Below are 14,766 nucleotides of genomic sequence, written 5' to 3'. Positions count from 1 at the left end.
GTTGAGACTGAAGGTTTTTTGCAATTTGCTTAGGAGGCTTCCGCTATGTGATGTTGGTTCAGGCTGAACAGAAACTCTTAAAAGAAAAAGGGAAATTTGGCCTCCATCTTTGCCTCAGTAGGACACTTCACCTACTAGACAAGACCTAACTCACTATTTCCATTATCTTAATTGCTCGGGAAATAACATATTTAAAACAAATCACAGGATTCCAGGGCTTGCCACTCAGCCCGAGCTACAACAAGCCAGCCACTTTCACTGGTGTCGGACCCTGCACTGGCGACACTCCAAGACCTGGGGTTTAGGCACAGGCACCTACAGTGGAGGGACTGGAGGGACTGTGTGCCCACCTTCTACCCAGCGCCTCTCCCCCCTACAGGGCTGAGTGCTCATTGGTGTAGGGAAAAAGGCCAGAGGTGACACACACAGTGCAAAGAAATGCACACTTCCCTCACTGTGGCACCTCATCCTCTCCAGAGCCAGCCAGAGCTGGTGAGGACTTTCATAAGCAGCCCACACACCTGCTGCAGTACTGTCTGTCTCGTGTGTGTGTGTGTGTGTGTGTGTGTGTGTGTGTGTGTGTGTTTCTGGGAATGGAACCAGGGCTTTGTTCATGTTAGGCAAATGCCCTACCCTCTACCACCAAATTACATCCCCAGCCTTTTTAATTAAAATTTTTAAAAATGTTTTCATGGTACTGGGGCTTGAGCTCAGGTTTTATACTGATGAGGCAGACACACTACCACTTTGAGTCATTCCGACATTTTTTATTTTTTTGAGATAGCATCTCACTACATAGCTCCATCTGACTTTGAACTCTTGATCCTCCTATCTCACCTCCCCAGTGCTGGGATTACAGGAGTGTACCACCATGCCTAGCTCTGATCCTACTTTTATCCTTTGCTAGGTGAGGTGGTGCTCACTACATTTGCCTCCTCCTAAGGTCGTGCTCACGTGGACTATGCAGCCCCAGATCCTCCTCCCCATAGGAGACAGTCCTGGGAGCCAGAGACAATCAATACAGAACACAAATGGTACAAGCCAGTCTGAAATGCTCGCCCCACTACTTGTCTCCAGCTTTATCCTCCAAACTATGGCCCAGGGCAGCTGAGTGACTCCCTTCCTGGCACAAGGTCCATTCCTCCACCCCCAACTTCCTTCCCAATCAGACCATTAACCTCATCAACAGAGACTACATTTTATTTCTGTTCTCCATGCTCCTCTTTAATAGAGTTTTTGCTACTACAAAAAAAAAAAAAAAGAAAAACTCCTATAGGGTCAAAATTTCCTAATGGAAACCCTAGCACCAAGTATGTTCCAGAACTCAGCATTTTTGGATTTAAGAAAGGGGTGGGAGGATGTAAGAGGATGCATACTTCATATAGACTTGACAGCACAAACAGCAACCCTTAATCAAATACATGACCCAGTCTGCAGACAAACATATGAATATTCACATTAAAAGGGATAAAGAAAGACTGAAAATAGCCTCCCATGGGTCAGGACAGGACTCTCTGCAAAATGACTTCTGCCATAAATTACACACACATACACACACACACACACACACACACACACACACTCCCCTTTTGGTTTTCAGAGCTTTTTGGATTCTGGTCTTGTGGGTGAAGGACAGTGGGCCTCAGCTGAACTACTACCCAAAATGAGACCCAATTCCAGGCTCTCCTCTGACCTCCAGGCAATATCCTAACCGGGTCTCACCAGGAGGCTCCCAGCGTCATACAGTAGGAACTCAGCCAGTGTCTTGGAGCTCTCCATTGTCCCCTCAGGAGCCTGCCTTGCCTTCCTCTTCAGACCCTGTTCTCAATGTTTACTCTCCCCTTCGCCAGGGACTCAAGCAGTTAGTTCTTGGGTGCTACAATCTGCCCAGGGTTAACTTCCTCCCCACTCTTGCCTTCTATGGTGCGCCTGGGCTGTGGCTCTGAGCACCAGCATCTCAGCAGAGTTCCAGCATTCCACCTTCCAAGACTTTTCTCTGATGAGGATCCCACGGTCTCACTGCAAGGCTCCCCCAGCCCTAGAAACCAATTAGGTTAAAGGGAGGAACCAGTGCTAAAGTCTGGCTTAATGCAGGAGGTCACAGAGAAAGCATATTAAAATGGACACTGAAAAAAAAAATCTTAAACACCTGACAGTCCTCAGCAAGAGACTTCACTTTCAAGCCTGCAGTCATCTGGGTCTCTTTCTATACCTCTGTGGCATTTCCTAGTTAGTTTCCCCAGGGCTGAGCAGTCATACTCATCTTGACTCCTCCACACACACCCAGTAGATGACTAATTTCTGCCTGGTGAAGAAGTGACTGTTTTGGGCTCACACTTTTGTCAAGGTCTCACAAAAACTTGATAAAGTAGAAATCTAGGGTCTCTCTCTGCAGTACTAAGCCCATAAAGTATTTCTTTTCCAAAGTAAAGTCTTTTACTTTTAACTATTCCCATTCACATCACCAGCGACCACAAGGAGTCAGGCGTGGTGGGGCATACCTGTAATTCCAGTACTAGGGAAGTTGAGACAGAAGGAGCTTGAGTTTTGAGCTATCTAGTCAGACCCTGTTTCAGGTTACCCCTCAAAACCCTCACAATCACAAGCTGCGTGGAAATGGGTAAACCTTCCCCACCTTGCCACATGCCCAATTATAAGGCTAAAGTACCAAGGGATCTGTGGTCCTCCCACACTGAATGTTGAGCTGGCTAATGGAGAAATCCTACTTAGGTAAGATACTGTCCAGACCCGGAAGACCCGGGGGAAACCGACCAAAGTGGATATGGTATCTGGTGTCCTTGGGTCAACAGCCAGGTAAGTGCTCCAAGCCACTCCAGCCACTGAGGGCGCCAGCTCTGAGGGGCTGTATTTTACAGAACACCAAACCCGCAGCCCCAAGTGAAACCCTACACCACGCCCAGATCTCAGTCCTCGGCTGGATTCAGGCCAGATCCAACCAGCTGAGCCGAGCCTTGTTGAGAGAGCACACTTCTTTTCGTCCTTGGAAGGGGCTTCAGGCCATAAAAAGTGCTTTCCAGTGCGCGGCGCGGTCCGCTGAACGCTCAGCCAACAAGTGATCGCAGCGGAGCCCGCTCCAACCCGCGCATCCGCCACCGGCCCCACGGCACGGTCAGGGTGCCCACTGCCCTTGACCGTAGAGCCATCGGGAACCCAACTCAACGGGGACCGCCGGCACTGCGAAAAGTCTGGGAAACGCGTCTTCCTCTTACCAGTCTCTGGGCTTCTGGGCTCAGACAGTCTATTTCCTTGTTCTGCGCGCCCGCAGGGCTGGTCATGGTGCCGGAGCGCAGACCCAACTCTTCAACCCGAGAACGGTCAGCAGCCGGCGGCTCTCAGTGCGGCTGCATGCCCAGAGCCAGAACTACGGTCCACCGAGCGGAGGAACTCCCCGAAGGGCCGGGAAGCTTCCGAAGCCGAAGTCCTCCGCCCAGGCGCGCAGCTCGATGCTTCCCGGGCTCGGGCGCTGCCGGCAGGGCGGGGCGCAGGTGGCCGCGGGCCCCGGGGGGCGGGGAGGGCACCCGAGAGAGGGCGGAGCCCGGGCCGCCTCCGCCCCGCCCTGCGGGCTCCGCCCACTCCGGGCCGCCCCCGCCCCCGGGCACCGCCCATGCAGGTCCCGCCCCGAGCTCCGCCCACACGGGGCTCCCCCGCCCTTCCTCTTGCGCCCCATTCACACGGGTCGAGTCTCCTACGCCCCGCCCACGCGGGCCTCACCCAGCCCCTCGCGCTCCATCCATGCGGCCACGTCCGGTCCCCCCGAGCTCCGCCCCTGGGCGCGCCCCTCCTCGCGGTCCAGCGGGGCGGTCATCAATCACCACCACCCAATGCCTCCGACCCCCACCGGAAAGGCGGGTGGGGAAGAGACCCTGGCCGGCCCCACCCACGGCCCCGCCCTGGCCACACGCACGCCCGGCGGGGCTGAGTCAGCCGGGAGGGCGAGTCCTGGCCTGGGAGAGCGCGCGCTCGGGGGAGGATCCGCGCCGGGCAGGGGCGGGCTGGAGGAGGGGCCCAGGGGGGCGGGGTCCGCGAGGGGGCGGAGCGAGTGGAACCTGGGACACGCGTCCCTGCGCCTGCACCACGCCACACCTGCTGGCCAGGGTACACAGCTGATGCGCCAACCTCGGGGACGGCAGAACTGCGCAGACGGCCCGCACTTGGCCCTGCCGCTGCGGCCAGAGGAGCGAGACCAAGCATGGGGGCCGGGGTGACTGCTGCCCGGCCGACTCGGTGTTGTGGAGCCTCGAGTCTGCGCCGTTCAGGTTTCAGCGCCGCGCGGGGAGGGCCCGAGAGGACCTGGAGGCCGCGGGGGACAGTGACCCGACTCCCAGCACGCGCCTCCTGCATCCACTGAGCGGGCACCCTCGTGATTTAAAAGAAAAAAAAGTCCAGGGCTGGTGGAGTGGCTCAAGAGATAAGAGCGCCTGCCTAGCAAGCGTGAGGTTTCGAGTTCAAACACCAGTGCTGCCTAACCCCCCCCCCCAAAAAAAAAAAATCTAAAGCAAGAAGATGGTTCCGACCTCGCCAGGCTGGGAGCAGAAGCAACTGGAAGGAAACACGATTTCCAAGTCAGCTGTCCTAGCCAAGCCCAGGCCCTGAAACCTTCCCGCACCCCCTCCTGCTCTGTCAAGGCCCTTCTCCAGACCACGTCCTGGGTGCTAGTTTACACAGGGCCTTCTCAGAAAGGCCACCTCCCCGCTCAAAGCGGGAACCAGCAATACCTCCTGAGCTGATTCCCTGGAGAGACCACAGATTCGCATTTCCGCTTTACAACTCTCCGATTTTTTGCCTCCTGGCCTGACTCTTGGTGACACGTTAGGGCTCACCTGTGTGCACCCGCGGCCTCCAGACACACTGGTTTCTGGGGAGGGCTCCGAAGGAGCAGACTATGGGGAGGGTGGGCAGCGGGAAAGATGGGTTCTGAGAGGCAGGAGAACCTGGCCTGGGACTGATAGGGGAGAAGAAAAATAAAAAAATGAAAGCTGAGCCAAGGCCTAGGTGTTGCTGGAGGAGAAATCCAACAGGTTTCAGATGGACAGCACCTTGCGCTCACAGAAGCCACTGGAGGAAATGAACTGCCGGCTTTAGTTGCTTCTCACTACAACACTTTTTCAAGGGTTGGTGTTACAATTCTCCATTCTATAAAATTTAATTAGTTGGGGAAAATAGTTTTAAGCTACATAAGCTACTGTGGGGTTTATGGAATTTATCATGGAGAACAATGATAATTTTACTACTGGTAACAATTTCACACTTGACAATGGTAGCCAGCTGATAATAAAATGGTTTTCTGCTGAGACTTCGGTTTGGATATTCTTATGTGGGTAATCAGATTCTAAATCTGCTCGATACATGGAATCCATCTCCCTGAGCAGGGCACTGGGGTGGCTTTGTTCTGCCTGTCCTGAGGCACTGGGAGCATTTTCCCAGACAAGGTGGCCAGCCAGCTGCTAGCTATCAGCTTCAGAAAACCACACAGGCAGGAATCATATTGTTGGGGGAGGAGGGCTTGGAGTTCAACCACCTCCGCCATTCACTATGGGGTCTTCAGCAAAGTCACTTAGCCTGTGTCTTGAGTCTTCTCCAAAACATTCCTGCTGGTGATAACAGAACCCCTATAAAGTCAAGGACCAAAAACACTAGAATGTGGACTTTGCTGAGGGTGAGCCCAGTGTTCAGGAAGTCCAGTCAAAAATCACACCCACATCCACCTTGCTGCCTGTGGAATCCCAGACAGGTTCCCCACTCAGGCCTCCTCCTCCTCCCTAGCAGGAAGTTGGGCTTCAGGAGCAAACCACTGTGGACAACACTTCTGATTCCACTAAGCAGCAGCGTAGCAAGGGAATGGCTATCCTGTCACCCTCCTAGGTGGGAGGGTGCACATTCTGCCACGTCAGTGCAGTCTGCCCTGTGCAGTGTCCGATCTCAGAATGTTCCCAGTGCCAGGCTCCACAGGCTTCTTGATAACTCACCTTGGTGGTGCCATTCAGATCCCCAGCCCAGGAATACAGTGGAGAGGCCCCCAGTCACCTTCCATTAATTTAGTTACAATCACCTCTCTGGTGGCCCCTCCTTGAAGCCCCCTGCTGGTGCAACAACTCCACCAGTGATGAATGGGTGACTAGAACTTACACACTGGGTGTACTTAGGAAAGCCATTCAGAAGTCAAGGCAGGGACAGAGGCCTGGCTCAAGTGGTAGAGTGACTGCCTAGCAAGCATGAGGGCCTGAGTTCAAACCCCAGTACCTCAAAAAAAAAAAAAAAAAATAGTCAAGACAAGGGGCATGGCTACGAAAAATGACATTTTGTAGAATGGGAAAGGTGGAGGTACACAAAATTTCACCCCCAATGCCCATAGCTCTAAAGGTAGCTTAGCAGAATGAAGTCAGCACTACAACCTTCCAAGAGTATGAAAGAATCAGATGAGCAGCCCTGGGTTTCCAAACTCCGGCAGATTAGCAGGAGAAGCCTGAGGGCACCTTTGGGAGTCTGGGGGCACTGAGGTGGGGTCGTCCACTGGCCTGAGTCAGCAGGAGGTATTTCTACAATCTATTGCTGTGAGGTAACTGGGCACCAGTGAGTCACACCTGTAGTCCTAGCTACTCAGGAGGCAGGATCAGGAGGATTGTGGTTAGTAGCCACCAGCCTGGGCAAATAGTGTGTGAGACCCTGTCTTGAAAAAACCCTTCACAAAAAAGGGCTGGTGGAGTGGCTCAAGGTGTAGGCCCCGAGTTCAAGTCCCATACTGCAAAATAAATAAATAAATAAATAAAAACCAAAAAGCCAAGGTCCATGACACAGAGTTCAGTTTTCTCCTTTTGGTAAGGAAGAGCGCTTCTCAGGACTCACTTTCAAGTCCCTTCCTGGTACTTAGGGACCTGCAAACACCCAGGTTTGACTTGCTATCAGTATTTTAAGCCCAGGATCTCTGCATTGTGAGGGCATGATTGGGTTTTGGGGAAGTCTGTATACACCATGCTTGTGATATAATTTCAATATCCATTCTCAGATGAACAAGCTTATTCACAGGAACTTAATTTTTAAAGGGACTCCTGAGAAAACAACAGAAGGTAAGTGGAATAGACTACACTTGTTCAAGGAACATCAGAATCACAGCTGACCAGCAGAGGCCGAGCACTGAGCCAGGTTGGGGCCACTCCCAGACGTGGTTTTCTCTGTCTCCTTGGTGTTTGTTGCTAAGCTCTCTAGCTTTGCCTTCTGCTGTGGTTTGGTTCTAAGTGCGAGGGCTGGAGACAAATCCTTACAGGGATGACCACACAAACCAGAGGCCAGACAGGGAGGCAGAGTGGCTCTCAGCCTCCCCATTAGTCATGTGACTAACATGAAGTCATTTGTCTAAATCCCAGCCCTAACTTCTGGTTTTCATGAACATGGATCACCAGCACTATTGGTTACAGCAGAAGAAACATCTCTAAATGACTTGTACACATGATGGGCTACATTTATGAAATTACTTTGTTTGGATCCTTCCAACAGTCACCTAAAGACACATCTCATGATCAATGTGGTTCATGAGACCATCACTCTGGATTTGCATAGCACTTTTACTTTACAAAGCATACTGAGGCTCTCAAGGGTGTTTAACTGGTCCACAGGTATATGTTGGAGGAGTAAAAACCAGGTTTTCAATCCAGGTCCCCACTAAAAGTCCCTGAGCACACTGCCTGATGCAGAGGTGCTCTCATGACAGATACCTGGGGGTCCCTCCTGAGAGCAGACACTCATCCAGTGGGCTCTATGACTCTCATTGACTGTCTCCCTGGGCTGAGCTGGAACAGTAACTCCATCTGTTATCCCAGAGCCATTGACAAGGCCATGCACACACCCAGGTTAAGGCCACAATGCAGACTTCCCACTAATACCCTAGGCATGGATAGGAGAACTAAATGGGGGAACCAGACTCTGCCTGCTCTTTCCAAAGAAAGTGGTGCCCCATAGTCAGCTGGTCCAGCTAGGCCCAAAGTGAACGTTACGCAGCTGCTAACTTTATCCTCTCCCCTATCCCTCTGGCTTCCCAGACTGATGGGCTCTTCTGGATGGCAACATGTCCTTAGGGCTGGGAACACAGCGGCTGCTTCATAAATGATGGGTGGATGGCTATCCTAATTCCATGGAGGGCTTTGAGAGGTTATCATTCACTGCATTCAAGTATTTTGTGGGTTTTATAGCAACTGGGAAGAGACTCTTTTTAAAATGATACATCTTCAGGATTTTTTTCATAACTACCTAGCACCCAGCAATTCACCACACTTCTTTTTTGTCTAACAGGTTTTGTTTTGTTTTTGTAATTCCCTTGGGTTTTCTAGGGAAGATGACGAGTTTGTTTTTTTGGATGAACTGAATCTGAACTGCTGGCAGAAGCCTGGAGGTAGGGGCAGGTTGTCTCACAGGCACCTTAGCACGGGAGTACTGACTAGTTAAAAATGATATAAAAACTGATATCATACATAAAATGGAAAAGAGGTCAAAGGAAGGGATTTGGGGGGTCCCCCATTTAATGAATAAGAAACAAACCAAAAAACAAAAGGGCAGTTAGAGAAAGAGGAAATAGAGGTGTCTCGTGGGAGCCATGGAGCAAAGAGAACAAGGTTGAGAAAACCTTTAATTTGCAAGTAGAAAAACAGTGATTATGCACTCTTGTTAAAAATATGCAGCCTGGGAGGAAGAAGAGGACCAAAGGGCAGGTTTGGGGTTGGAAAGATGTGTCCGTTTGTCCATCTACTTTTAAGGATGGGAGAGACTCAAGTCTGTTTGGAGGCTGAAAGGAGAATGAGAAAAGATGGAGCTGGGGTCCAGGGAAAGCTTCAGGGTGGGAGGGGCTGGTGGGAACTGCCAGGCCCTGGTACCAGTACCAACCCAAGAACCACCTGCCTGAATGGGGCTGAGAGAACCAGGTGACAGAAGGTGGAGGCTCCTGGTACAGGGACAGTTTGGGGCAGTGCTGGGAGAGGATGAGGAGCAGGAGGTCTGAAGCGAAGGGTGGGCCACAGAGCTGGAGCTGGCCAGCCAGGATCACACTGTCACCAGTCAATATCTGGGCACAGACCCTTTCTGGGAGCTCCAACGTGAATCATATTGCCTCAGGGTGAGGAGTGTTCTGTGTTTAAAATAATGTCTAATTCATCCCACCCTGAACTAATTCATCTTCAAAAGGGCCCAGGAGTGAGTCCATTGCAGCCTGAATGGATGCATTTTTCTAGCCATCCCCAGCACTGGTGACTCTTGAGGCCAGGTCAGAGTGCTCCCAGAAACACCCCAATACAAGGTAACCAAGGAAAGGGCCATAAACACAGCCAATAAACACCACTTAAGAAAAACAGCTCTGCTTCTCATGAACATAATGCATTTCAATTATCAACTCACTGTTTTCTAGAAGTGTTGAAAGCAAGACCACTAAAATCCATTATGCATTTCTCTGTCCTACAGGAGCAAATTCCAAAAAGCCCCTCAATCAACTTGAATGCAAATATAAAAAACATCTGTACATATTGAAGAATAGATGGTGGCATGGGGAGAAAGCTTTACTATCGACAATTGTATTCACTAGCTAACAGAATATTCTACTGAGAAGAAATAAATACTTAGGTGCATACCTAGAATAGAAAGTGGTAAGATCAAAGGAAATTGAAGTCATATTTTTTTCCAGATAACTTACCTATTTGGCTTTGCTTTGTGAGTTTGGCTCCTGCCTGTGAGTTTAAACATTCTAGAATAGACAGACTGCTCCAAACAATCAAAGCCATGAAATAAATCTATCCTACTCACTGAAAAATCCAGAAATCATTGAGGCTACAAATATTTCCACAGAAAGGAAGTATGAGGGATACAGGATTTTGTAATGTGACTTCAAAGGGTACCCAGAGCAAACAGGGGGATTTAAGGGTTCTTAAATGGATTCAAAGGTTTACAGGCCAGGTATGGCTGCCAAACACCTTATATTATAGATTGCCTGAATGAAGAACAGACAATAACACCAGGAAAAGTGAGCAACCTTCCAACCTAAGGTATAGAAATACCTAAAAATAGCATCCCTAAAATGAATTTTTCTAAAGCAAACAAAAACTGAAACCCACTTCAGTAGAATACTAAAACCACAGGCCCACATTTGAATCCCTCTCGCCCCTGTAGCTCAAACAAAAGTCCCAACTACTAGACTACAAAAATGTGCCAGGTTAAGTGCATCCTCTGTCTTACCGATTCATACGAACTGGATGTCTTTAGAGAAGACTTAACATACAGCACAGAAGCCTCACCTTTGAAAAAAGACGATTTTAGATGAACTTCACGGGGAGTTTAAGGACCAGATGAAAACAGCAGTCTGGAGAGACACGTTTGGCACAAGAGTGGAAATTCTGGAATAACTGGAGATCAAATAGCTACTCCTGACCACGTCACCTTTATGCCCTGCTCCTCGCTTGGGCAGCTGCCTTTGCATAATGGGAGGGTGTGGTCCCTGAACCAACTGGAGGATTTCCAAATGGAGTTTTCCTTCAGATCATTGGGTTTTATTGTAGTTACTTGATTATATGGAACGCTTTCCCTCACCTCACTGCAGCAGCGGCACCCATGTTAATGTGGTGTTAAGACTTAATGGGAAATTGCCAGTATAAGCACACAGCAGGCATTCTCAACCCCAATCCTACTGACATTTGGGGTCAAATGATTCTAAGTTTTGGGAGGCTGCTCTGTGCAGCACCCTGACCTCCACCCACCAAATGCCAGTAGCAGATTCTGCCCCAGAGTGACAACCAAAACTATCTCCAGACATGGCCAAGTGGCTGGAGTTGAAACGTCCAGATGTAGAGAGACTTGAACCTGCATCCCAGGCAGCACACTGTGGGAGGACATTAACATATCAACCTGTACAGACAAGCCATGCCCCAACAGACCAATGGCAAGACACAGCAATAATGGTGTGTGTGTCGGGGGGCAAATCTGTGAACACATCCCCTTGTATCTACTGCCTCTTGTCCACCAAGTTCAAACTCAAAAGCAAGGTTTCTTGTCAGGAACAGCAAAAAAGTCAGCACCGGGGACACTGAGAGCCAGGAGGGGGGGTCTGAGGGTAGGAGGCTGAGAATTGAGATTTCAGAAGTGGTGTGGCCAAGGTTGGAATGGCACCAGTGGGCTGGAAGAAAGAACATCCAAGTGAGGAGGTCAAAGAACTGGATTCTGCTTCTTGGCACAGCTGAAGAGAAGAGGCTGATGGGAGAGCAAGTGACCCTGCACCCCACACAGACAACACTAGTGATTCCTGCAGATGCCCTCAAATCCCGAGGCAGAGTTTGAACTCCTACTCTGCCACATACTAGTTTGTAATTTTCAGTGACTCCCAGACCCCTTCCAGATTCCTGTATAAAACATGGAGAGTCACAGTCACCAGGCAGGGCTGCCCAGAGGACTGCAGAGTGCACGGGACCCAAATCTGGCACGTACAGTCCCTAACAGAGTTCTTGGGGCTCAATCCACACAGACAATTCTCCCTATAAGACAGGGTCTCTGGAGTGACAGTTTGCATACTGCTTAGAGTCTAGTGTCATGTGGTCAGTGAGACACTCAAGGGGCTCCTGCTCTCCTTCAGGCAGCTGCCTGTGTCTAGTCCAGAAATCTGTGCTGCCTATTGCTACTCCCAAAGCCAAGCTTCTGGTGAGCTTGGGTTTTGGACAAGAATGTTATGAATGTAAATTATGTTTGCGTACAGACAAAGACTGGAAGGAAATGCAGAATAAACAAGGGCTGCCCTCTGGAACAGGTGGAGATGAAGACCTGTAGTTACCTTCAGAATGCTCTTCTTACAACACTCAGGTTAAGGAATTGAACTTTACCCATGAGCAGTAAAGACCCACCAAAATAGGGGAGGAAAGATTTTGTTTAAGCAAAGAACCTGGAGGCTAAAAAAAGAAAGTGAAAATCACCCTCGTTATTATCTTTCAAAAATGTCTTGACTGGGCCCCCTGTTTATTCTTTCAGATTAACTTGAGTCTATTTGCCAAGCTTTAAACCAACTTTCCCCATAAACTAGATTTTTATATGAATTTCAGTCTATTTATAAATTAATTAGGGATGGATTAACATCTTTTCAACCTTGGGTTTTCTCACTCAGGAACAGGTATTTCTCTCTCTTTCTCTCTTTCTCTCTCTCTCTCTCTTTCTTTGGTAGGACTGGTGTTTGAACTTGGCTTTGCCCTTCCAAAGCAGGCACTCTACCTCTTAAGCCACACTTGCAGAGCCCGTTTTGATCTGGTTGTTTTGGAGATGGAATCTCTTCAAACTATCTGCCCAGGTTGGCCTTGAACCAAGATCCTCCTGATCTCAGCCTCCCAGCTATCTAGACTTACAAGTGTGAGCCACCGGTCCCTAGCTAGGAACAAGTATTTCTCACTTACTTTTCAGTTTAGTAGGTTCTTCAGTAAATGGCTACAGTTTTCTTCCCATGGCTTTGTATGTTCCTATGCAACTTTAGATGGGATCTTACTTTTTCCATTATTAAGAAACTCATTATGGTAGAATATGGGAATGCTTTGAATTTTTTTTATTTTATTAAAAACTCTCAGGCTTAGATTGACTTTTTGGATTAGACATATACGTAATCTATAAGTCCTGAGAAATTTTATCTACTTTTTTTCAGTCGTTTTATTGCTGACTTCTTTATTGGGTCTGAAGCTGAGCACCCCCAGTGGAATGACATTATGCCCCCCTGATCTCAACCTTTCTTCTTCAGCTGGACACTCTACAAGTAAGGAACATAATAAGGCAGCTTTGTGACCTAGTGCTTGTCCTACAATAATTCAGGACATGACTCAGGGTTGTTAGAACTTAAATAGTGTTTCAAATTGCCTGTCATATAGATAGAGAATAGTGTAGTTGGGCACCTGAAAAGAAACAAATTACAAGTCTTCCTATAAGACGCTGTTGCCAAAAGGCTGGAATCTTATTTTGGCCAGACAGAGCAACTTGGAGAAGGAGTCATACTTAAGTCACAGTAAAGCTGTTATTATCGTGGACAGTAGGGTACCATTGTGCCCTATGGTGACAGGCACCAAAGAGTAACAACAAAAGAGCATAGATTTTAGGGCTGCTACCCCCAGTGGGAATCATCACCCTGAGAAAGTTACATACCCTCTGAGCCTCAGTTTTCTTATCTAGAAAACAGGAGTGATAATGGGACCTGGTTCACAGGGTTTTTATTTGCAATTATTATTTAAATAAATACAATGCTAACTGTTAGTGCGGTGAGCTATTTGGTCTATATAATACACATTACAAAATAGTTCAAGGAGCATAGTCTAAACCTAATGTGCCAGTCACAAATTACAAAGGGATGTGGGAGTTAACACATGTCCCTTCTGATTTCCTGCCACACCCTGGTGTGGCTTCTACCTTGGCCCTGTCTGCTGCTGAGATTCTTGGCCTAGGGTGAATGGACTCTGGAGCAGGCAACTCTGCAACATTACCTGGAAATTCTAAGCCTCAAGGCTCTGTGAGAGTAGCTACGTTACTTTTCTAGAACATGAGCTCTGAACTCTGTGACAATTATTTTCAGTAAGGCATCAAGGAAGGCAACACTTCCTTGTTGAGAGTTACAGTCTAGATGCTGCACTTGACCTTCACCAACCAGATAAGGAGGTATGACTGTGTTTCCAGAGAAAGGCATTGGGCAGTGAGAGCTCATGAACGTCCCCCTTTGGGCAAAGAGACCCTCCTACAGTACAGGTTACAGAAAAGGGAGAGTCATCTACTTTCGGTAACACAGTCATCCTGGAGTGTGAAAAAGACATGTTCAAATCCTCCAGTTCCAACAGTCTATGGTTACTTAAAACATATGATCTACATTTTAGACCCGAAGAGCATAAATCCATCGCTACCTTTCAGCAATGTTGTCTCCAGGACATGGCAAAGGGACATTTAAGCAAATAGAAAAGCAGAAATGACAGAGAAAGATTCAGCTGGGTGGCATGGCCCAACTCCAGTGCCAGCTTCCAGTAGTCACAGATTAGCTGGGCCAGAGGTTTAATATGGGCTTGTTAAATCAGATAGTATAATGCTAAAAGGGACCCACATCAAAATCTCAGATAATTCACACTAAATGCAAAACTAATTTGCTCTTTCGTAGGTGGAAGCAATCCACCAGTGGATGACTGGTTAGGTAAAACGTGGGCATTCATAGACAGAACATCGTCAGTCTTTGAAAGGAAATTCTGACATATGCTAAAAACTGGACATTCTGCTGAGTGAAAAAAGTCAGTTAAAAGGACACATACTGTGTGATTCCACTTGTGTGAGAGTTCTAGGGTTTTCCTGCTTTTGCTTTTGTGGTGCTGAGAATTCACGGTCTCTCCCACGCTAGGCCTGCACTCTACCACTGAGCTGTGTCCCCAGCCCAGGTCCCCGGCATGGTCAGATTCATAGAGACAGAAAGTAGAACTGTGAGTGCCAGAGGCTGGGATGGGAGGGAATGGGAAGTTGGTGTTTAATGAAACAGTTTCAGTTATGCAAGATGAAAATGTACATAATTACGTTAGTAATTTTTGTTAGGCATATTTTGCCACTATTTAAATAATAACAAAAAATGTGTTTTTTGTTTATGCAATATCACAAAAAGCAGGAGAGGAACACATAAGGTAGATGTTGTGAATTCCAACAGATTTCAACAGTTGAACAAAACACAGGAAATCTGGGAGTGCCTTCACTGTGTCCCTCAGTTTTGAAACCATCTCTCCACCACCAATA

At 48.4% G+C, this 14,766-nt stretch overlaps 1 protein-coding gene across 34 annotated transcripts in view; it reads right to left on the bottom strand.

Moving 5' to 3' along the window:
* The window catches only part of Lrrfip1 (LRR binding FLII interacting protein 1), a 131,339-nt gene that overhangs the window by 71,124 nt on the left and 45,449 nt on the right, over positions 1-14,766 (bottom strand). For 2 of the 34 annotated variants that reach the window (XM_074072108.1, XM_074072102.1), the window contains exon 1: positions 3,231-3,513. The exons of 24 other annotated variants lie outside the window; for them this stretch is intronic. In XM_074072108.1, coding sequence (XP_073928209.1) covers positions 3,231-3,296 — 66 coding nt within the window. In that variant the 5' untranslated portion in view covers positions 3,297-3,513. Of the gene's footprint in view, positions 1-3,230; positions 3,527-10,289; positions 10,439-14,766 lie in introns of those variants that run through there. 8 more of the 34 variants (XM_074072088.1, XM_074072100.1, XM_074072111.1 and 5 more) reach the window with 8 other exon arrangements.

This window comes from Castor canadensis, chromosome 4 (assembly GCF_047511655.1).
Source record: "Castor canadensis chromosome 4, mCasCan1.hap1v2, whole genome shotgun sequence".
Taxonomy (NCBI): domain Eukaryota; kingdom Metazoa; phylum Chordata; class Mammalia; order Rodentia; family Castoridae; genus Castor; species Castor canadensis.
The sequence above is the reverse complement of the archived record's forward strand: the minus strand, read 5'-3'. Positions and strand labels throughout refer to the sequence as shown.